General features: G+C 44.8%; 1 protein-coding gene across 4 annotated transcripts in view; it reads left to right on the top strand.

Annotated features, from left to right (window-relative positions):
* adamts17 (ADAM metallopeptidase with thrombospondin type 1 motif, 17) overlaps window positions 1-25,432 on the top strand; it is a 196,612-nt gene that overhangs the window by 104,933 nt on the left and 66,247 nt on the right. For 3 of the 4 annotated variants that reach the window (XM_077227985.1, XM_077227987.1, XM_077227989.1), the window contains exons 15-16: window positions 12,578-12,698; window positions 12,957-13,031. In XM_077227985.1, coding sequence (XP_077084100.1) covers window positions 12,578-12,698; window positions 12,957-13,031 — 196 coding nt within the window. The remainder of the gene's footprint in view (window positions 1-12,577; window positions 12,699-12,956; window positions 13,032-25,432) is intronic. The other variant, XM_077227986.1, reaches the window with a different exon arrangement.

The following is a 25,432-nucleotide window of genomic DNA, read 5'->3' as shown; positions in this document are numbered from 1 at the left end:
ATCCTTTGGAAATTATTCTGATAGGGCGATTTGCTTCTCAAAAATAATTTCTTACTATTATCAGTTTTTGTGTCATGGTTTCCATATTTTTGTGGAAACCGTGATAATATTTTTCCAGGATGTTTTGATGAATAGAAAGTTCAAAAGAAAATTTATTTGAAATATAAATCTTTTGAAACATTATAAATGTCTTTATCACTTTTCATTTAACATAATTTTTAATGTTTTTTTTTTAAATAAAAGTATTAATTACTTAATAAACCGAATTGACAGGGGGTCATTAAAAAGTCTTAAAATTCTAAAATTTTAATCTCCTGATTTTAAGGCCATTTAAAAAGTCTTAAATATTTGTATTTTTCAGCTATGTATACTTTTACCCTGTTTAGCTTGGTGCTAAACAGGGTAAAAGTATATATAGCTGAAAAATACAAATATTGGTAGTCTTTGGTAGTAGCCAGTTCGCAACTTGACTCTGTTATGTACTGCTGCATCCCAATTTGCTTACGATCCTCCCCAAATAGTATTTGAAATTAGAATCAGTGTGTCCCAAATCGTAGTATGTTGAAATGAGTATTCCAAAGTTTCCCTGGATGGTCTACTTTTTCCAGTTATAATCTGAAATGCAGATCCATGCACGTTCTAACACCGTGTCTACATCAGACGAGAGTGGCGTGACATGAAAAGATACAACAAAAGCAGATAGAACCCATTATAATCAGTGACGCTGTCTACACTGGATGCGGCGCAACAAATTCCCAACAGTAAACTGATGCCCCACTTTATTTCTGACGTATTACAAGGGCTCGCGCTACTTCTGACACAAAGTAGAGATTTGTAACAGTCGCTTTGTTGCGTCCAGTGTAGACAGCCTCAAGCTGTCTCAACTGTTGCGTCCGGTGTAGACACGGTGTAACAGCTAATATTGATCAAATATATTTGATTAGAACTAAAAACGTGAATAAGTTGTTAAAAAACTACAAACATGGCAGATGTCCAAAACTGATGGTTAAGTAAAGAGGTTTAGATAGAGGGCTTTAAGTGATTAAGTGTTATCTGTGTACTTTAATGGTCCATTGGCAGAACTTTTGCCAAGCGTGTCAGAGGTTTTGGGTTCTAATCTGCATTTTTATTCCTCATCAAAACCGATTGTTTATCAACGAGGGACACGTTTTTAGTGCATTATGTTTTGTGATTTCACCGTAATGAATAGAGAGTCTCTCCGCAACGGATTGAAGCACGTGTCCATGTGAAGAATGTGCTCGAATCACAACAGAACACTGTATCCGCGCCACTGATAGCAGCGGCAACGAGCACTTTGGTCACTTGATTTCAAAAACAACACATTTCAGATCGCCTCTTATTTAAAAAACAAACGAATGAAATGAATGCTCTACTAGAGTTAACTGGAAATGTTTTATTTATTTGTATTGGTACATCCGTGCCGCGAGATTTTTCACAAAAGTGGTGGGGACACAATCGACCCTGGCGACACTATCACGTAGGCTAGAAAAATAGCCTACGTCTCGAACCGCTGCTTCCCATGGGCTCCCTTCTCATGAAGCCAGTTTCACTGTAAGCCGGTTCGAAGTGTCGGCTTGCTGCGCCATTCCCCTCCTATGGACTAGATACGTGCACAATTCTTGCTCCATTAAAGTTCCTCTTTAGCCAAACCCAGGTACGAGTTCCTCCGTACCTTTCGGTTACGGACGTGGCAGAGCGTCCGAAGCCAGGCCTTTCACTCGTATCCACTGGTGGAACCTATGTTAGGCTGGGTCCCTTCGGTGATCCAATATGTGTATTCTTCCACGGTACGGCTCCCTGCGGCGAGCCGGTGTCTTCCCTTGGCAGAGCCCGCTCTGCCGTCACTGACCGGTTGAGTCTCCCCCCTGTTATAGGCTGGAGCCACCCCAGTGACATTCCATATGTTGTACTGCCCGGTAATCCGCCCAGTCCATATGTGTATCCTCCACATGTTACCTCCCTACGGGCAGGATGTGGCTTCCGCAGCGTATTCCTTTCCAACGAAAGAGAACGCTTTCCCAGTGGTCTTGTGGAACAGCAGTGACTTCCCTGTGCCTAAGCCCTGTCCCGTATCCGCCTCAAATAATGCGGGCACTGGAATGTCTAGGCACTGGAAGGTGGCAGCACTAGTGGCATTTTTATTGGTATCCCAAATCAGTCGACACGTCGAACATGAGCGACTGAAAGGGAATGTCTCGGTTACGTATGTAACCCTCGTTCCCTGAAGGAGGGAATGGAGATGTAGTCCTGTCGCCACTATTGCTGGACCACCGCTGACTCCGGGCTCCGCTCGGCTCCTCAGCAAAAAATAACTGGTAACCTACTAAGGGAAACGAGGGTTACATACGTAACCGAGACGTTACATACGTAACTGAGACACTATGCGACAAAGCGGTCCGTTAGGCTGCATTTACTCTGCGGGTCTTTATGCCCAATTTCCGATTTATTGACTATATCTGATTTCTTTGACGACGATGTCTGCATTTACACTATACAGTATACTTGACAAAACAACCCAAGGTAGATGTACTGACCCAGAAAAGCTTAAGCTGAAAAGGAAGTAAAAACGACACGATTTGCAATGGACGCAGGTGAAATACTAATACAAGCTTTTGCTTTCCGTACCATCTTTAAAGGGCACCTATTATGCCCCTTTTCACAAGATGTAAAATAAGTCTTTAATGTCCCCAGAGTATGTGAAGTTTTAGCTCAAAATACCCAACAGATAATTTTTTACAGCATGTTTAAATTGTCACTTTTTGGGGCTGAGAACATTTTTTGTGTGTATCCCTTTAAATGCAAATGAGCTGCTTCTGCCGGCACAGAGGGCGGAGCTTTAAGAGCTCTCGCTCAGTGTTTAATAATATCAAAACGGAAACTCTCAGTAGCGTTGTTACTTTTAACCTGGAGTCAGACAATAATGCCTACAGAGTCAGAGAATATATGCTGTATGGAGACAGAACAGGTATAGTTTGGTTAATTACGGTTATAACTTATTTCTCATCTGCTTTTATTCACTATTAATACAAGCCTGCTGTAGCGGACCCAGTCTGAATGATGGCCAAAATTATACTGATGAATTTTAATGTACATCACACAAAAGATGAAGCGTCAATTTTTCTCTTTCATTTCTGCCCTGACCATTAACGTTAGGCCTATCTCACCGGAGACTGTAAGCTGGATCATGAATAGTTGGTACAGATCCATCCTCGAGTAACAACGAGGGTAAATGGTGACTGCTACGTTCATTCTTACATCTTATAACAAAACACCTCAATCGCTTAAAAGACATTCTACTCTACAGCTGCTCCGGCATCGAAACAATGGCGGACTGTGTTTAGCTCACTCAGGGCGGGTCTACGCTAGTACGGCAGTGTCAGTCAACAGTTGTGGGAGGGGCTTGTGCAAATCTACGTCACTTTGTCCAGAATCTGAAAACGGCTTGTTCTGTGACACTGCTTATTATTTATGAGGATTAAAAAACAGCACTGGGTGGATTTTTATCATTAGTGGGTGGTTGTGTACACACACTGCCAACACACATTTATGTTCAAACACCATATATAAGTGAATTTTGCATAATAGGTGCCCTTTAAAGGTCAGAAAAACATTGGGTTGAGTCTTGGTCCTCCATTGTGCAATTGAAAATCATTAAAAAGTCATCGCCAACCATGATCGCGGTTGTTGTCCACCTGAGTTGACGTAAATTGCCATTGTTGCTTTTTTCAATGATGTACGACTCCCTTTGAAAGGGGAATATCCAATCTGTCAGTTTACATGGCATTAATATCAGATTTATTTCCACATATGAATGAGGCCTGAAACCGATCTGAGAATAATGTAATCTATGTGCTTTTTTCCTGCTTACACGTTTGTGGGTCATATCCGATCTGTGCCACATCGGAGGAATGAATCGGAATTGAGTCACTTGAACCATGTAATATAAATGTGGCCATAAAGATACAATTAATCCCAAGTAGTATGTCCCAAAGCTTGCCTACTCTTCTGCTACACACTCCAAAGTATATACTTTTTCTGTGCTCTTAGTTTAGTCACACAGCTTAGTTATGACCACTGTTTCTACAGTCAACCACACTATTGCTCAATGGCCACTAGTAAGAGCACAAGACTGAAAGGAGGTCACAGTCTGCAAGCCGCCTCCACTAATATAAAGCAGGACTGAAAAAAAAACAGGTCAAAGTGTCTGGAAGTGATTTTACTGTGTGCACTTTAACACGCACGCACGCACGTACGCTCTGTCACGACACACACACAGGGAAACAGTAGATCCAAATGCAGTATGTTTAATGGGTAATCCGTACACGTAATCCAGTCAAGGCAAGGGTCAAACACCGTAAAAGCAATCCAAGAACAAAACAACAAAAACGAGAAACGAGCAGAAACAAACCTCAGAAGTGTGGGGACATAAAATACAACGACTCCGTACACATACTAACACAGACAGGGAATATATACACACACATCTAACAAGACTAACAATGAACAGCTGGGAACAATGATGATGGGGAACAGCTGAGTGCAATGAACTGATGAGTGACAGTGACAGACAGAATGCTGGGAAATGAAGTCAATAGTGAAGGACACCGTGATAACGAGGACCTCTAGTGGACACCTGGGGAACACAAACCCAACACTGTGACATAACCCCCCCTCTACGGAGCGGCTACCAGACGCTCCAAGACAAAACACACAACACAAGAGTTCAGGAGGGAGGTGGAATGGTGGAGGATCAGGGGGAGGGATGGGGGGCCAGGTCCATGAAAGGGAACAGAAACAGGGGGTGATGGTTTAGCCGGGGGCCAGGGCGAAGCAGACAGTCCATCGGGCGGCCAGGGCGAAGCAGACAGTCCATCGGGCGGCCAGGGCGAAGCAGACAGTCCATCGGGCGGCCAGGGCGAAGCAGACAGTCCATCGGGCGGCCTGGGCGAAGCAGACAGTCCATCGGGCGGCCTGGGCGAAGCAGACAGTCCATCGGGCGGCCAGGGCGAAGCAGACAGTCCATCGGGCGGCCAGGGCGAAGCAGACAGTCCATCGGGCGGCCAGGGCGAAGCAGACAGTCCATCGGGCGGCCAGGGCGAAGCAGACGACCCCTCGGGCGGCCAGGGCGGTGAAGACCCCTCGGGCGGCCAGGGCGTTGAAGACCCCTCGGGCGGCCAGGGCGGTGAAGACCCCTCGGGAGGCCAGGGCGGTGAAGACCCCTCGGGAGGCCAGGGCGGTGAAGACCCCTCGGGAGGCCAGGGCGGTGAAGACCCCTCGGGCGGCCAGGGCGGTGAAGACCCCTCGGGCGGCCAGGGCGGTGAAGACCCCTCGGGCGGCCAGGGCGGTGAAGACCCCTCGGGCGGCCAGGGCGGTGAAGACCCCTCGGGAGGCCAGGGCGGTGAAGACCCCTCGGTAGGCCAGGGCGGTGAAGACCCCTCGGGCGGCCAGGGCGGTGAAGACCCCTCGGGCGGCCAGGGCGGTGAAGACCCCTCGGGCGGCCAGGGCGGTGAAGACCCCTCGGGCGGCCAGGGCGGTGAAGACCCCTCGGGCGGCCAGGGCGGTGAAGACCCCTCGGGAGGCCAGGGCGGTGAAGACCCCTCGGGAGGCCAGGGCGGTGAAGACCCCTCGGGCGGCCAGGGCGAGGGCGACCATGGCACAGGAACAGCAACAGACCTCGGCTCATGAACAGACACCGGCTCATGCACTGGAACAGGCACTGGCTTTGGAACAGACATTGGCTCCAGCTCTGGAACAGGTACTGGCTCTGCCTCCGGCTCTGGAACAGGCACTGGCTCTGCCTCCGGCTCTGGAACAGGCACTGGCTCTGCCTCCGGCTCTGGAACAGGCACTGGCTCTGCCTCCGGCTCTGGAACAGGCACTGGCTCTGCCTCCGGCTCTGGAACAGGCACTGGCTCTGCCTCCGGCTCTGGAACAGGCACTGGCTCTGCCTCCGGCTCTGGAACAGGCACTGGCTCTGGAGCAAGCACTGGCTCTGTCTCCGGCTCTGGAACAGGCACTGGCTCTGCCTCTGGAGCAGCAGCCACCGGCTCAGGAACTGCAAACACCGGCTCAGGAACAGTCACTAGAACAGACATGGTCACAAGGACAGACACAAACACAGAAACAAACACTGGCTCTGGCACTGGAACAGGCGCTGACTCTGGAACAGACATTGGCTCCAGCTCTTGAACAGGCCTTGGCTCTGCCTCCGGCTCTGGAACAGGCACTGGCTCTGCCTCCGGCTCTGGAACAGCAGACACTGGCTCCGGCTCTGGAACAGCAGACACTGGCTCCGGCTCTGGAACAGACACTGACTCTGCCTCCGGCTCCGGAACGGGCACTGGCTCTGCCTCCGGCTCCAGAACAGGCACTGGTTCTGCCTCCGGCTCCGGAACAGGCATTGGCTCTGCCTCCGGCTCTGGAACAGGCACTGGCTCTGCCTCCGGCTCTGGAACAGCAGACACTGGCTCCGGCTCTGAAACAGGAGACACTGGCTCCGGCTCTGAAACAGCAGACACGGGCATGTCCAGGATCCGAGCCAGACGCTCCAGATAGTCCGTAAGTGCCTTGGCGGCCACACAAATGGGCATTTCCGGATCTGTCTCTGACTGCGCAGACTGGACGTGCTCAGTCTCTGACTGGGCAGACTGGACGTGCTCAGTCTCTGACTGGGCAGACTGGACGTGCTCAGTCTCTGACTGGGCAGACTGGACGTGAACAGTCTCTCGCTGGGCAGACGTGACGTGAACAGTCTCTCGCTGGGCAGACGTGACGTGAACAGTCTCTCGCTGGGCAGACGTGACGTGAACAGTCTCTCGCTGGGCAGACGTGACGTGAACAGTCTCTCGCTGGGCAGACGTGACGTGAACAGTCTCTCGCTGGGCAGACGTGACGTGAACAGTCTCTCGCTGGGCAGACGTGGCGTGAACAGTCTCTCGCTGGGCAGACGTGGCGTGAACAGTCTCTCGCTGGGCAGACGTGGCGTGAACAGTCTCTCGCTGGGCAGACGTGGCGTGAACAGTCTCTCGCTGGGCAGACGTGACGTGAACAGTCTCTCGCTGGGCAGACGTGACGTGAACAGTCTCTCGCTGGGCAGACGTGACGTGAACAGTCTCTCGCTGGGCAGACGTGACGTGAACAGTCTCTCGCTGGGCAGACGTGACGTGAACAGTCTCTCGCTGGGCAGACGTGACGTGAACAGTCTCTCGCTGGGCAGACGGGACGTGAACAGTCTCTCGCTGGGCAGACGTGACGTGAACAGTCTCTCGCTGGGCAGACGGGACGTGAACAGTCTCTCGACCACCTCCTCCACTGCGACCTCCACGGGTCCCGCGAAACTTGACTAATCGGGTCCCCTTAAATAACTCCCTTCTCTCCCGCTCGGTAGCTGGGGAGGAGATGTTAAAAAACATACCGCTGGATCTGAGTTGACGGAGTCGTTCTGTCACGACACACACACAGGGAAACAGTAGATCCAAATGCAGTATGTTTAATGGGTAATCCGTACACGTAATCCAGTCCAGGCAAGGGTCAAACACCGTAAAAGCAATCCAAGAACAAAACAACAAAAACGAGAAACGAGCAGAAACAAACCTCAGAAGTGTGGGGACATAAAATACAACGACTCCGTACACATACTAACACAGACAGGGAATATATACACACACATCTAACAAGACTAACAATGAACAGCTGGGAACAATGATGACGGGGAACAGCTGAGTGCAATGAACTGATGAGTGACAGTGACAGACAGAATGCTGGGAAATGAAGTCAATAGTGAAGGACACCGTGATAACGAGGACCTCTAGTGGACACCTGGGGAACACAAACCCAACACTGTGACACGCGCGCGCACGCACACACGCACGCACGCGCGCGCGCGCGCACGCACGCACGCACGCACGCACGCACGCACGCACACACACACACACACACACACACACACACACACACACACACACACACACACACACACACACACACACACACACACACACACACGTGTGGTTACTGTAAGTGAGCTAAGGGATTCATCAGGCCTGAACATTGACTACATCCCTTCATGCTATAATATAAACAATGCTTGGCCTGAGCAGATTCAGGGTCAGTTCCTGGCCTGGTTTTTGCTGACCACAATCCCAGAATTGCCGTTTTGGGGATAGCGCTCATATTCACGGTCTGAATGCAGCTCTTGTGTCATCTATAGGGAGTGAACAGACGATCAGCGCCAGAATCCTCCAGTGAAAATACGATTTTAGTGACCTTTTCCTGTTTGTTTACTCGATTCTACTTCGACTTTTAAGCAAGCCTATTTAGAACAAAATCACTGATAGAAATACCTGGATTCCATGAAAGCTGGCCATTATTTACACACAAAATCAAGACGAAACTATTATTTTAGTGCATTTAATGTTATACCTTAATTTCTGATTGTTGTCAAAAGGTTCTCATTGTTTTTTCTGTTGTATACTGATTTATAATGCATCTTAACCAGACAAGATTCCAGTTTGTCCATGCTAAAAATGGGGTGTTTGATATGACACAATTGATCACATACAACCAATCAGAGCGGTTCTCTCTGTTTTCACACTGTGTCATTCCTGAGGTGAAATGGAGAATGATTCCTGTGCATCCAGATCATACAACAGTTTTACAACAAAATGTAATGACATTTTCATTTTCATTACTTAAGGTTTTTGAAATTATTCTTAAAGGGGCTATGTGTAGCTTTTTACTTAAAAACATCTTTAAGATAGAGTTTTCATTTGTACATTTATGAGCCAACCATAATGTAATAGAAAGAATGACACCTTAAAGCTGCAGTAGGTAACTTTTGTATACAAATATTTGTTAAAACTGTCATTATGTCCTGACAGTAGAATATGAGACAGATAATCTGTGAAAAAATCAAGCTCCTCTGGCTCCTCCCTGTGGTCCTATTGCCATTTGCAGAAATACACCGCTCCTGGTCAGAAACAACCAATCAGAGCCAGGAGGAATGTCTTAGCAGTGTCAATCACGCTCGTGTACGCGCTGATCACCCCTCTCTTGCACAGCGCGAGCGCGTACCGTCGTTCATGACTCTCCTGTTCGAACTCGTTCATCCAAATGAACAAATTTTTTTTAGAGTCATTTCGTTCATTCAACGAACGAAATGACTGGAAAAAAAATTTGTTCATTTTGATGAACGAGTTCGAACAGGAGAGTCACGAACGTGCATCACAGCACAGAGCAAGGCGAGCATTTGTGCTTATAAAACTTAAAGTTTTTTATTTATTTTTGAAATGACCGATCTAGGGCTGCAACAACTAATCGATAAAATCGATTATAATCGATTATGAAAATCGTTGTCAACGAGTGTCATTATCGATTAGTTGGTCTGCTTACGTCACGGGGAGCGTTTACTGGTACGCACACACACGCAAGGTCTCTCTCCCTCAGGCGCTCTGCCGAGCGCGCGCGCTACACGGTTTGGAGCAGTCTCTTCTGTCTCGCATGCGCGCTCTTGCTTGCGCGCTCTAGATTTCGGGAGTTTGAACTAATTCGCGGGCATCAGGGAGCCGCAATCAATATGCGGGAGACTCCCGGGACTTCCGGGATGTCTGTATTTTGTCTCGAGCATCAGGTTGTGCAATCAGTTCGCTCGCAGCGTAAGTGATGGATTAAAATAGCGCTACCGCAGAAATAGGTTAAATTAAAACGGTGTTTACAAAGTGAAGCATTAAATACAAAGGCAGTTAATAACAGCAGCAGTAAAATATTGTTTTTTAGTCACTGAACTCAGTGGTTTTCAGCGAATGCTTGTGCACTAGTGCATAATTTCTCCTGTCCTTTACTCAAGCCTGTTAGCTTGCTGGGTAACGTTACCTCCATTCCGTTCTCTTTTTATAGCATTTGTCTACCAAGTTTTCATTGTTTTTCAAACGCGATCTACTGCGGCTCTACATTCACACAATTGTTTTCAGTCTTTCTATATTTATTTAATCAATTTATCCTTATATTATATTCTTTTATATATTATATATATATAATATATATTATATTCTTTATCCTTATATTCCTTATATATAATTAATTTTAAATAAAAATTAAATGAATTATATATTTTAGATGTTTTTAGTTTGTTTTTAGTTCAGATATTCATATCTGAACAACATGTCTGTGTAAATTTGTTTTAACAAAAATTGTGTTAAAACATAATATGTTGGATATAATTTTTTTAACAATAATCATGTTTGTCAACTTGCCATCAGCAATTATCATTAAAAACAATGCAAATATTGATATTAGTAAAACTCAATGTGTGGCTTTTGCACTTTTTAAAGTACACTTTTACACATAAATACCCTGATTTACGGTTTTATTTAGTTATAATAAAAAAAAAATCTAATTTAATTTCTATCCGATTAATCGATTAATCGAAAAAATAATCGTCCGATTAATCGATTATCAAAATAATCGTTAGTTGCAGCCCTAGACCGATCGTTTCGCTAGATAATACCCTTACCCTTATCGTCTGGTATAGTTTAAAGCCCTTTGAAACTGCACTGAAACTGTCATTTGGTCCTTGAAACGTTTGTGTCCTATTGAAGTCCATTATATGGAGAAAAAGCCTGGAATGTTTTCATTAAAAACCTTAATTTCTTTTTGACTGAAGAAAGAAAGACATGGACATCTTGGATGACATGGGGGTGAGTAAATTATCAGCAAAAAGTTTTTTTAAAAAGTGAACTAATCCTTTAACGTTATCTTACTAGCTATTTATAACTTATAGAACGTGTGCAATGTTATAAAGTTACATGTATTGCAAAATACATAATGAATTGAGGACCAAGTTTGTAGTCAAAGTATGGGCAGGCCATAGTCAATGTAAAGCATATTGTTGATTTTTCGTCCCTATTAGTGAATGTTCCATAACTGTTTATAATCCGCCGTCATCGGTGGTCCTGCTTACTAGCCTGCGCGTTCACGGCAGGCTCCGCTGTGGGTGAGTAGCTGTGGAGGGAGGGCTGTAGCGCAGCAGAGAGCAAGGGGGTTGGACCTGTAAGTTGTGCTAGTTAAAATTTTCAGGCTAAGTCAACATTTTCTCAAAACTCCCTACTGCAGTTTTAATGTCCACCACGGTTGCCTTTATCAGCCTGTAGGCTCAATTGTGTGGGGAGGATTCGGGTTCGAATTGGCGCAAAATTCACAAAATGTGACGTTATGCGTGTTCTCGTCTACTTGGGCTTACATCCGTACGGCAGCCATTAGTAAACAGCGGCAATCGCTAGCAGTAAGTAACGTTAGTGTTTCAAATGGACTCTGCGGACGGAAAGAAGCGACCAGCCTCCAGCACAATCCAGACACCCATGGAAACTCCTCGTAAGTAAAAAAAAAAAAAAAAAAGCCTTATCTAGTGCGGCCAAAATAGAGAGTGACCGGCGTCGGGCAAAGACAAGACAACAACAAGTCAACATCGGAGCGGCATTTGATTCTTGGAGGGAGCTCCGGTCAGCACTGGGTATAAAAACAGACCCCGAACTGGCTTTCTTTTTACTGCAAAGGTAAGACATAGTTACAACTCTCTGGTTGCTGTGGTCGTGCTCATACGAGCGTGCGCACCGAGAACGAGCATGAGATTTGCTGCAGTTTCTCTAACGGCCACTGGTGTCAGTAACGGTTAGAAATTTCAGAACCTACGCAATGCTCCTTTAAAGATTTACATGATATGTCAGTGCTTTTATTTCCAGGCATGATTTTGTTGTGTTTGAAGATATCCAACCATTTGAGCAATTATACTTTATGTGACTTGATGTTGTGCCAAAGAAATCAAAAATATATTGTGGCTTAACACTGATGTGTGATCATCACTAGCCTTTGCATGTTCTTTGAGCCCAATGGATGGATTTACTGAATGGAGAAATAAACTGAAAGATATTTCAACCCTTTACATACTGTTTTCTTTCTTGTAGAGCACAGCTTTTTTAAAAAATCTTTTCACAGCTTCTTTTCATACAATGACACTTGATAGTGACCACGTCAGTCAACCGTTTTGAGCGAACGAGTTTCAGAAATGTCAAGGCTCTTACCATAACTTACCATAAGCACAGTTTTTTAAAGAATCTTTTCACAGCTTATTTTCATACAATGACACTTGATAGTGACCACGTCAGTCAACCGTTTTGAGCGAACGAGTTTCAGAAATGTCAAGGCTCTTACCATAACTGCGAGTTTCAACACACTTCTAACAGAACTCATCCAGGCCTCGTTTTCATTCCCGGAAGAAAACTCGGGACTACAATGAAGGCGTTTCAGGGAGTTTAAAAACAGTGCTTACTGATATAGAGATTAACTTTGTACTTTGTAACTTCCCAGACCTTTTTCATTCTCAAACAGCAACATTACATACTAAAGGAAGTTGAAAATGTAAAAAAAGCATGATAGGTCCCTAAGAAGATAAATCTTAACAAGATAAAGACAGGGTCCATTCATGAATTAGTGATTTACATTTCTGTAACTCATGAATCATGAAATAGAAGTAGTTTTCTTCTTTTTACTCTGCCTCCTTCAGAAAATCGGATGTGATAGCATCATCGGTTCATCTGCGAAAGAAGATCGGTGTGGCATCTGCAATGGTGATGGCAAATCCTGTAGGATCATCAAAGGAGACTTCAACCACTCCAAAGGGATGGGTGAGTCAGAGGAGAATAATAGAATCTTTTGTGTTCTGACGTTAACACAAACATAAAGCAGCTCTCAGTCTTGCTGTAGTACGTCAACAGGCCTGCTGGTGCTCAACACAACAGGTCTTGTAGACTAAATTATACCTCTTCTGATGGGCCACCAATGCAGTTTCTTTGTAGTTGTCTTCAGTTTGGACTTATTGAAGTTAACAAAGAACCACAGCGATTATTCTCTTCCATTGACCATGTTGGTTTTGTGTCTCTCAGTCCCTCATAGCCTTTGTAAGAAGGTTTCTACGTGTGTGATGTCGAAACCCAGAGCTGTTCTCAAGTGTTTCTCATGTAAGATGCATGGTTTGACGTGTGTGTGTGTTTGTGTGTGTGTGTGTGTGTGTGTGTCGTCTATCAGGTTGTTTTGATACAGACTATTCTATGGGATTAACACCTAACTGCTCTTTAATAATTATATTAAACACACCTTTATACTATGAGAGTTGATGTCCTGATTCATTTCAATACAACGTAAACGCTACTGTTCAAAAGTTTGTGATCAGTACAATTTTTATTATATTTATGAAAGAAGATTCTTTTTAAGGTTGTTATTTTTCACTAAAAAAAGTTACACAGTGTACCTTTAAATAAAATTAGATTAGAAAACTTTAAAATGTTGCCTTGGCATCTAACTAAAATAACTTTTAACTAACTGAAGTATTAAAATAATTAAAACTAAAATAATAATAAATTACAGCTAAATGTAAATATTAAAAAAATCTAATAAATATGACAACAAAAATTTATTAAATTAATTACTTTATTTGATCAAAAATACATCTAAAAATTAAAATATTATCAGAATTAAAATTACAGTTTTTTCTTTTAAAACATAAAACATAATTTATTCCTATGATGGCAAAGCTGAATTTACAGCTGAATTTTTCTCGAGTCTTCAGTGTCACATGATCCTTCAGAAATCATCATAATATGCTGATTTATTGCTCAAGAAACATTTCATATTGAAAACAACTGAATGTTGTAAACAGAATTCTTTGATGAATAGAAAGATCAAAAGAACAGCATTTATTTGAAATAGAAACATAACATTATAAATGTTTTTACCGTCACTTTTGATAAATTGAATGCATCCTAACTGAATAAGAATTTCAAAATTGTATTGTTCCCAAACTTATGAACAGTGTGTATAATTGTATTGGCTTGTCAAGTTAACATTTTCTCATATTGTTTTTCAAAACCTCTAACCAGAGAATAAAATTCAAAGTTTGCCACGTCAGACTTCCATTTTCTGTTTAATATGACATTTTCATTTAACTGACATTTTCCACAAGGTCTGTGTCTGTGAATGATTTAACATTTTTACAACTTTTTTCTCATTTGAAAATCTTTTGCTCTCCCTCATCAGCTGAGTAAGGACTCTAGCGCATGTGCTATATATTATTCACTGGACTCCAAGTTTACTGTGTGCCTCCCAAAACTGCTTTAATACCGAATGTCCCTATGGTCTTCAGCTGTTCTAGCTTCAGGCCATCATAATCCTGTCCACTGCTGAATGTGAGAATCTGTATGTTTGCCCAGCCCTACAGGGAACGGGTCAGGACAAAACTAAGGACTTTATACTTTGCCAGGAGTTGTTGCTGAGACAAATAAAGACTCTACTTTGTCTGCAAGCTGCATGCGCAGTGTACAATTATGTCTAAGACAAATTCAAGAGACTAAATCAGAAGTCTTGTTATTTAGCGTTCCCATTATATTGTGATCATATTGAAATTAACTCAAATTCCCAGTCCACAAATTCCCCCTTTTCACAATGCTTTTTTGGCTTTGTGCATGTGGATATTACACGGATTGATGGAGTAAAATGGCCCGTCATTGCTGTTAGTCTTGACTTAGGTAATGTGTGTATTGTACAGTCTGACATGAAAGACAGTTGATTTTGTACAGTCTGATTTTACTAAAGATAACATGTAATCTGACAAGCAAAGAAAAGAAAAGACAAAACAATCATACAGTTTCAGGCATTTCAGGAGACCAGAATTTACCAATTTCTTTCATTGGCAAGGGCCACATAAAAAAAATGAATCCTAATTTTAATGTTTTCATCTTTTAAGTCTTTAAATGAATCTTTTGGGCTTCTGAAACCAGTTCTTACTGTGTGAAGGTGTGTTTTAGTGGATTTTCAAGAGCAGTCATGAGAGGATTTTACTCCTATAGAGAGATCTGGCTCTGTCTTCTTCCACTTTCACATTTAACCACATTCTTAGCAGCCTTTCTACTGGAAGTATTTTTCCCATTCCCATTCCATATGCACACTACTGTTCAACATTTTGAGGTCAGTTTTTTTTAAAGAAATTAATTCTTTCTGTTCATCAAGAATCCTGAAAAAAATGTATCACAATTTTTCAACATTGAGAGTAATAAGAATTGTTTCTTGAGCAGGAAATCAGCATATTAGAATGACTTCTGAAGGATCGTGTGACACTGAAGATTGTAGCAATGATGCTTAAAATTAAGCTTTACCATCACAAGAATAAATTACACTTTAAATTATATATTTTATTTTGAATTTGTAATAACATTTTTACAATGTTTTTGTCTTTTATTATATTTTTTGATTAAATAAATGCAAGCTTAATGAACATAAGAGACTTTCTGTCATGTTAAGCAGAAACACAGGAAGCAATCGCGAGTATAATACAATATTTATTATAGCACAAAACACACAAGTCCAGGGTGCAGTGAGCCAGGTGGAGATAGGTGACGCAGGGACTTCGATGGTCAATACCGGTGACGTGCAGACAAACGGTGAGACGATCCAAATCCACACGGAAGACGACGAACAGGAAACACCAGGCAGGAACACGAACCAGAAGACAGGGGAACATCAAACAACGATCTGACAAAGGTGAGAGAACAGCGGTGAGTTTAAGAAGCGTGGTGAGATGAACTGCAGCTGGTGATTGTAATGATGAACAGCTGGAGTGGATCAGGTAATGACATACAGACACGCCCCTTGCACACGTGCACTCATACAACAACATAAACACAAGACTAGAAGGAACCAGCGAATACATCTACCGTGACAGTACCCCTCCTCCTAAGAACGCCTCCTGGCGTTCTCAGACTCCCTTACCTGCCGATTGTAATCATCGATAAGGGAGTGATCCAGGATGTCCCTAGCAGGAACCCAACTTCTCTCCTCCGGACCGTAACCTTCCCAGTCCACCAAGTACTGAAATCCGCGTCCCCTCCGCCTAGAGTCCAGAATACGGTTGACCGAATATGTGGTCTCCCCATCTACGAGCCGCGGTGGGGGAGGAACCGGGACAGGCGGATTAATGTGAGAATGAAAAACGGGCTTGATTTTAGATACATGGAACACGGAATGAACCCTCCTGTACGCAGGAGGTAGTTTGAGGCGGACTGCCACCGGACTAATAATCTTGGTGACAGGAAACGGGCCAATAAATTTGGGAGCAAGTTTATTAGAAACGGTGCGAAGAGGAATGTTCTTAGTTGAGAGCCACACTTTTTGACCAACGACGTATACGGGAGGCTTTGACCGGTGGCGATCGGCCTTGGCCTTGGTGCGCGCCCCCACCTGGAGTAGAGTCTCCCGGGCTCTAGTCCAGGTACGGTGACACCTCTGGACAAAGGCGTGAGCGGAGGGAACCGCAACCTCGGATTCCAGACTGGGAAAAATTGGTGGCTGGTAACCTACACTACACTCAAACGGAGATAGGCCCGTCGCTGACACTGGCAACGTGTTGTGTGCGTACTCCACCATAGACAGTTGTTGACTCCAAGACGAAGGATTTCTGGAAACCAAACATCGCAACATTCTCTCCAAATCTTGGTTGGCTCTCTCTGTTTGACCATTGCTCTGGGGATGAAACCCAGATGACAGACTAACCGTCGCCCCCAGTAATCTACAAAATTCTCGCCAAAATTTGGACACGAACTGGGGTCCCCGGTCGGAGACCACGTCTATCGGGAGGCCATGTAACCGAAAGACATGATCTACGACCGTAGCCGCTGTCTCCTTAGCTGAAGGTAATTTGGGTAAGGGAATGAAATGTGCTGCCTTCGAGAATCGGTCCACCACAGTTAAAACTACTGTGTTACCCTGGGAGGGTGGGAGGGCGGTAATAAAATCTAGAGCGATATGGGACCAAGGTCTCGAAGGCACCGGCAGCGGTTGAAGTAGCCCATCTGGAGGTCGATTGGAAGACTTACCCGTGGCACAAACAGAGCAAGCCAAAACAAAATCGCGAATGTCACGAGCCATAAGTGGCCACCAGAATCGTTGCTTGACTAGAAATCCAGTGCGATTAATTCCTGGATGACAAGCTACGTTGGAGCTGTGACCCCACTGGATAACGTCAGACCGTAAGCCCTCCGGCACAAATAATCGGTTCGGTGGACACCCGGGCGGAGGCGTTACCCCTTCCAAGGCCTCTTTGACCTTCGCTTCGACCTCCCATGTGAGTGTTGAAACAAATACGGTTTCGGGTAAAATACACTCGGGAGTGGACGGGCGACCGGAAAAATCAAATATACGAGAAAGTGAGTCGGGTTTGATGTTCTTAGAACCCGGACGATATTGGAGAGAAAAATCAAAACGACCGAAAAAAAGTGCCCACCGAGCCTGCCTGGAGTTCAATCTTTTAGCAGTTCTGATATATTCGAGGTTCTTATGATCAGTCCAGACGATAAAAGGTACCCCCGACCCTTCTAACCAGTGTCGCCACTCCTCCAACGCCAACTTGACTGCCAACAACTCTCTATTACCAATGTCGTAATTACGTTCGGCTGGAGATAAACGATGGGACAAAAACGCGCAAGGATGCATCTTGTCGTCTACAGGTGAACGCTGAGATAACACCGCCCCTACTCCCACCTCTGATGCGTCGACCTCCACCACGAACTGACGTGATGAATCAGGGGTAATTAGAATGGGGGCTGAAACAAAGCGGCCTTTGAGTTTCTTGAACACAGTCTCGGCTGTGTCGGACCACCTGAACGCAGTTCTGGGGGAGGTCAAGGCAGTCAGAGGCGCGACCAGCTGGCTGAAGTTGCGAATGAATCGCCGGTAGAAATTGGCGAACCCCAGAAACCTCTGCAGGGCCTTGCGGGAATCTGGACTTGGCCAATCCACCACAGCCTTAATCTTCTCAGGGTCCATCCGCATCCCCTCAGACGACACGATGTATCCTAAAAAAGGAACAGACTGTGCATGAAAATCGCATTTCTCCGCCTTGACAAAAAGCCCATTCTCTAGCAACCTCTGAAGCACTCGTCGGACGTGCTGCACATGCTCCTGGAGAGATGCAGAAAAAATCAATATGTCATCCAGGTAGACATATATGAATTGATCGATCATATCTCGCAACACGTCATTGACCAGTGCCTGGAAAACTGCTGGGGAGTTGGACAGCCCAAACGGCATGACCAAATATTCAAAGTGCCCCCTAGGGGTGTTAAACGCAGTCTTCCACTCATCACCCTCCCTGATGCGGACCAAATGATAAGCGTTACGTAAGTCCAATTTGGTGAAGATGGATGCTCCCTGCAACCTCTCGAAGGCTGAAGACATCAACGGCAAAGGATAAGTATTCTTTACCGTGATGTTATTCAGCCCTCGGTAATCAATGCAAGGTCGCAGAGAACCATCCTTTTTCCCCACAAAAAAAAACCCCGCCCCCGCTGGAGAAGAGGAAGGGCGAATGAACTTGGTTGCTAGAGAATCAGAAATATATTTCTCCATAGCCTCTCTTTCAGGAATCGAAAGCGAATATAACTTGCCCTTAGGCGGAGACTTACCTGGGAGTAAATCTATTGCACAGTCGTAGGGACGATGCGGAGGGAGAGAAGCAGCACGAGACTTACTGAACACTTCCTTCAGGTCCAGATACTCCGCGGGCACGTTAGACAAATCCCCTGCTTCCTCCTGAAACACAGAAACAGGTACAGACGAACAAGCAGAGACGAGACAAGACCTATGACATTCCTGACTCCACTCCAGCACAGATCTATGTATCCAGTCCACTCGGGGGTTGTGTTGAATGAGCCATGGGTGTCCTAGAACAACGGGTGCCAGGGGTGAATCCAGAATAAAAAATGAAATAGTTTCCGAGTGATTGCCAGAGGTGATGAGAGTGATTTCTTCAGTGGATAATGAGATGGTGGGAAGTTCTTGTCCGTTGAGTGCATGAACTGCAATCTGCTGTGGGAGGGGTTTGATGGGAATCTGAAATCTGCGTGCAAAATTATGGTCCATGAAATTACCTTCGGCCCCCGAATCCAACAGTGCTTGACAATCGTGCTGGTGGACTGACCATCTTAGTCTTACCGAGAGGAGGGTGGAGGTAGATCTTGTCGTGGATGAGGTCTTCCTGGCGGAGATCCCACCCGATAGTAGCCTCATGTTTACTATCGGGCTGGGCCTTTTACCGGACAGTTGTAGGCGTAGTGTCCGGCTCCTCCGCAGTACAGGCAAAGGCCCTGGGACCTCCGCCTCTCCCTCTCCTCCCGGGAAAGCCGAGCTCGACCCACCTGCATGGGCTCGTGATCGTAGACGGGGCTGACCACGTCCCTGCCGCTGGATCGTAGCCCGTTGGCTGCCTCAAGTGTGCGGGTGGGCGTGGCTCGACGCCCGACTCTGGACAGCCGAGCGTCCACCCGCAGGGCCAGATCAATGAGTCCGTTGAGGGTAGTGGGAAGATCCAGGGCGTAGATCTCCTTCTGGACGTGGTCAGCCAGCCCATGCAGGAACATGTCCCACTGCGCCTCCTCGTTCCATCCACACTCTGCCGCCAAGGTCCGGAACTCGATGGAAAACTCGGACACTGATCTTCTTCCCTGCCGTAGCTCGACCAATGTTCTGGCCGCCTCTCTTCCAGTGACCGCACGGTCAAAAACCAGTCTCATCTCGGCGGCGAGGGTCTGGAACGAGGCACAGCATGGATTTTGGTTTTCCCACACCGCCGTTCCCCAGAGTGCCGCTCTCCCAGTCAATAGCGTGAGCACAAACGCCACTTTGGCTTGCTCGGTCTGAAAAGTGTGAGGTTGCAGGGCAAAGTGCATAGAACATCGAGTCAAAAAGGCTCTACAAAATGACGGTTCACCTGAGTATGCCTCTGGGGTGGGTAGCCGGGGTTCTGACTGGGAGGGGCTTCCTGATGATGCGGGAGGAACGGCCGGTGTGGGTGGCGCAGTGGGAGGTCGTAGGCGCTGGATCTGCTGGGTGAGCTCGGACACCTGCGTCACCAGGGCTTGAACTGCACGGCCCGTATCTCCAATCTCCTTCTCTTGCGAGTCCATTCTACGGATGCTGTGATGGATGAACTCTTCGAGTGAGGATGACGAGGCGCTCGCTGCTTCCATACCATGGTCAGATCGTTCTGTCATGTTAAGCAGAAACACAGGAAGCAATCGCGAGTATAATACAATATTTATTATAGCACAAAACACACAAGTCCAGGGTGCAGTGAGCCAGGTGGAGATAGGTGACGCAGGGACTTCGATGGTCAATACCGGTGACGTGCAGACAAACGGTGAGACGATCCAAATCCACACGGAAGACGACGAACAGGAAACACCAGGCAGGAACACGAACCAGAAGACAGGGGAACATCAAACAACGATCTGACAAAGGTGAGAGAACAGCGGTGAGTTTAAGAAGCGTGGTGAGATGAACTGCAGCTGGTGATTGTAATGATGAACAGCTGGAGTGGATCAGGTAATGACATACAGACACGCCCCTTGCACACGTGCACTCATACAACAACATAAACACAAGACTAGAAGGAACCAGCGAATACATCTACCGTGACACTTTCAATGTTTATTCAAATGGAAATATATTTAATTTATTATAAAATATTCAGATATTGTAAGTTTGAGTTTGGAAACTCATTCAGTTGCATCATTCTCCATGGGAGTGTGATGTCGCTGCTCATACTCATTAGCCACAATTCCCATGGTGACAGTTACTTAATTTAAAAATGAATTTGACCGACTTCTGAAGAATCACAATTAATCACTTAACTTCAGAGCTCATGATAAGTCTTTATTGAAACGTTTACATGTTACCACTAAACACTGATTTCTCTAAGAATGATTCTTAAACTGTTTTGCTTAATTTGCACAATGTGTCCTGTACTTTCAGAGTGTGTTTATCAGTCTCACTCAATGCCTCAGCTTGGTAAATCATCTGAAAAGAAGCAGATGTTTAGTTTAAACAATATGGTTAAATAATGTGGGGTCAGTAAGATTTTATGAAATTAGTACTAGTTTTAATCAAAAATACAGTAAAAACAGTAATCAGTTTTATCAGTATCAGTAGTTCCCTATCAGTCAGACCATGTTCGACGTTAAGTCAGAATGATTGACGAATTGGGGATTGCAGTGCAGATGGCTTAAAGCGGGTCTTGCACGCCGTTCAGAACCAGTGACCGTCCCTGTGCGCTTCAGCACAAAGATTTTTCCCTAAAAGAGCATGCGTTTCTGGATGTAGTAGTTTCCTGTCCTCATTTGATGACCACAGTCGCTGTCTCACATGCCTGGGCATAAGCATGCTGAGAGAGCGTGTGTGCATGTATGCCCAGAAGGTGCACCCTGTGCTAAACTAGGTGCCGATGTATATTGATTCCCCTTCGGGTGAACCCACATGTGTATTCTTCCACACTACCGCTTCCCTCCATAGCGTTCCTTTCAATTTGGGATAGTCTTGCTTTCCCAATGTTATCCAAATAGTCTCACTGTGTGGGTAAGAGGGAAAAGCAGTGATCGACTCTCTCTCTGTGTTAAAGCCCTGCCGAACGCTAGTTCGAGCGTAACGTCTGGGAACAGCTAGGTTACTAATGTAATCCCTGTTCCCTGAAGGAGAGAACGGAGACTTTACGTCTCGTTGTCACAATTGCTGTACCACCACTGAAATGGCCGTGGCACTATCTCGGCTCCTCAGCGCAAAACTTGAATGGCTGAGTTCAGCACGCTTCCATTCAAACCCAATTCGCGGGATGTGGTTCGCGATGCAAATATCACTCACCAATGTTCATTGGCTTGTATTGATTACGCTCGAAGATGATTGGGCTCACAGTCGAGATCCCCAATTCGTCAGTTGTTCTGTTGTAACGTCTCCGTTCCCTCCTTCAGGGAATGGATGTTACATTAGTAACCTAAATGTTATCAATGTTGAAAAACTAGGTACCCTGTGCTAAACTGGGTGCCGATGTATATTGATTCCCCTTCGGGTGAACCCACATGTGTATTCTTCCACACTACCGCTTCCCTCCATAGCGTTCCTTTCAATTTGGGATAGTCTTGCTTTCCCAATGTTATCCAAATAGTCTCACTGTGTGGGTAAGAGGGAAAAGCAGTGATCGACTCTCTCTGCATTAAAGCCCTGTCCTTCCTCCGCCCCAGCAGGTGCGGGGGGATTAGGCGGGTTTTGTCGGGCTCTGGAAGTGGCAGCAAATGAAGAGTTTTGGTAGGGATCCCAATTCATCAGTTCTTTGGGTGTAACGTCTGGGAACAGCTAGGTTACTAATGTAATCCCTGTTCCCTGAAGGAGAGAGCGGAGACTTTACGTCTCGTTGTCACAATTGCTGTACCACCACTGAAATGGCCGTGGCACTATCTCGGCTCCTCAGCGCAAAACTTGAATGGCTGAGTTCAGCACGCTTCCATTCAAACCCAATTCGCGGGATATGGTTCGCGATGCAAATATCACTCACCAATGTTCATTGGCTTGTTTTGATTACGCTCGAAGATGATTGGGCTCACAGGCGAGATCCCCAATTCGTCAGTTGTTCTGATGTAACGTCTCCGTTCTCTCCTTCAGGGAATGGATGTTACATTAGTAACCTAGATGTTATCAATGTTGAAAAACTAGGTACCCTGTGCTAAACTGGGTGCCGATGTATATTGATTCCCCTTCGGGTGAACCCACATGTGTATTCTTCCACACTACCGCTTCCCTCCATAGCGTTCCTTTCAATTTGGGATAGTCTTGCTTTCCCAATGTTATCCAAATAGTCTCACTGTTTGGGTAAGAGGGAAAAGCAGTGATCGACTCTCTCTGCATTAAAGCCCTGTCCTTCCTCCGCCCCAGCAGGTGCGGGGGGATTAGGCGGGTTTTGTCGGGCTCTGGAAGTGGCAGCAATTGAAGAGTTTTGGTAGGGATCCCAATTCATCAGTTTTTCGGGTCTAACGTCTGGGAACAGCTAGGTTACTAATGTAATCCCTGTTCCCTGAAGGAGAGAGCGGAGACTTTACGTCTCGTTGTCACAATTGCTGTACCACGACTGAAATGGCCGTGGCACTATCTCGGCTCCTCAGCGCAAAACTTGAATGGCTGAGTTCAGCACGCTTCCATTCAAACCCAATTCGCGGGATGTGGTTTGCGATGCAAATATCACTCACCAATGTCCATTGGCTTGTTTTGATTGCGCTGGAAGATGATTGGGCTCACAGGCGAGATCCCCAATTCGTCAGTTGTTCTGATGTAATGTCTCCGTTCCCTCCTTCAGGGAATGGATGTTACATTAGTAACCTAGATGTTATCAATGTTGAAAACAGTTGTGCTGCTTAATATTTTTGTAATATTTATTTTTTTCAGGATTTTTTTATGAACAAAAAAGAATGTTTTAAAATAACGTTTTTCTTTTTATTTGATATAGAGTTATTTTTGTAGCAATATAAATTTAATGCATCCTTGCTCAATAAAAGTATTAATTTATTTTAAAAAAAATCCCAAACCTCTGAAAGGTAGTGTATGCTCAGCTAGAAGCATCAACCTCATTTGTATATGATGTGTAAAATTGAAGCAAAGTTAAGTCCCTGACTGCTGTTAGATACTTGCTGAACAATGACCCCAATGTCTTTACTGAGGCTTTAAAAGAGTAATTCACCCAGAAATGAAAGTACTGCCCTCACCCTTTATGTTGTTCCAAACACATATGACTTCCTTTCTTTTCTTTTTTTTTTTTTTACTGTGAAACCGAAAAATGGATGTCAGGTTAGAATCCAAGGGCTTTTGTTGTCCAAAGAATGAAAGTTGATGATGATTTATACTGCAAAGCTCCCTAAAATTACAAAAAATGTCATAAAAGCACCATAAAATAGTAGTTCATATAATCTTTTTTAAGAATATAAACTCAAACAATCACCATAACATCATCATCATTTTGCATTTCACAGAGGACCGAAAATTATACATCATTTTCTTCTTTGGGTGAACTATTCCTTTTTAATAGCTAGACATCACTGGTACAGTAGTGTTTCCTGATAAATTTTACTCCGTCTTTCAGGAGAGGCCAATAAACATTTGCCAGAAAATGTTTATTGGAAAGTCATACATCTATATCCTTAACTTTCATTATTTGAGATTAATTACTTCCCATAACAAAACCAAATAGAAACTTAATTCTGAAAGTCTGACGTTATTTCAGGTCCTCCAGATGTGGTGGAATGTGGATGAGTGTGTGTTTTTGATTTGGGTTTGATGTAATTTATGCTAATCAGGTGGATGGTCATGTGGTGTTGGGTGTTTAACAGGGGGTGGTGGTCTTTTCTATGTGGAGTGATAACCACATGTTTGTGATCATGCCAGGAGGAATACGGTGAGTTTAAGGCTACGTTCACACTGTCAGATTTGGGATTGACAAACGTATTTAGATGTGAGTCTCAAAATGTCCCATTCACACAGAAACTTACAGCAGCAACTTTCTGTATGAACATGCAACTGGAGTCAAGCCCATATTCTCTTACCAGTAACCATAGCGACAGTGACCAAAGTTATATCAAAAATGGCGACGTCCATAAAACTGAAAAATATTATCGCTTTTGACATAACAAGAGTCCAATTGAGCCACGAGTTCATCCGTCAAATCCTCATTAACCATCAGTAGCTTCGAGCAATTGAGTCATATGTAGTACACAAAACTGACAGGAGCCGCTCCGGTGGTGGACAGTGACTCGATCTAAATCCTTCAGATGAGGCACAGCTCGTATCTCCGTCGCTATAAGTTACAGACACATGGTAGACATGCGTTTGAGCCGCACAGAGAGGCTTTCTCACACTATATGATGTGACAGACAACTATATGTCCAGTCCGGTTCGGTTCACACAGCACAGGTTTTCCGAGAATGCGGTTGTGAATCCTGAAAATTTTGTTTGGTTATAGAATGTGGTTGTCACTCGTACTGACTGAACTGTGTGTGAACGTAACTGTATTAAGGACTCAAATACAGGACTGACAACCGTATTCTGTTGCTTTTTGAACTTGGCCTAAAACAGGTTTGGTGCAAAGTGTGGGCCTGTAAATGAAACCAACACTTGTCAATAATAATTTCAGACTGTCATCCAAACTGCAGGTCAAATCATCCCAGTTAGGGTCACACTAATTTCGCCCTGCAAAACGTGTTTCACAAAGCTGCCTGTTACTGTGAGACCTCAGAGTCAAAGGTCTCTTCCTTAAATGAGCTGAACTAATGGCAATTACTCGTATTCGCATGAGCATCAGCCATTTGTGTTCTGTTATTTCCTTTCTTTCAGGATCCTTTCCTTTTGCTCAGTGTAGTGATGTATTGATTGAGACTTATCGTAATCATTGTGAATGGTCTGCTTTTGATTAGCCATGAAAGTACTCTATTTGTAGTGACATACACATACACTATATGCACACGCACGTCATATTCCCATACATGTTTCTAGAAACATGCAC

The sequence above is a fragment of the Siphateles boraxobius genome, unplaced genomic scaffold, assembly GCF_051911475.1.
Source record: "Siphateles boraxobius isolate OS27281-9 unplaced genomic scaffold, OSU_SipBor_1 130, whole genome shotgun sequence".
Classification (NCBI taxonomy): Eukaryota; Metazoa; Chordata; class Actinopteri; order Cypriniformes; family Leuciscidae; genus Siphateles; species Siphateles boraxobius.
Note: the sequence above shows the minus strand (reverse complement) of the source record. Positions and strands in the feature narration are given on the sequence as shown.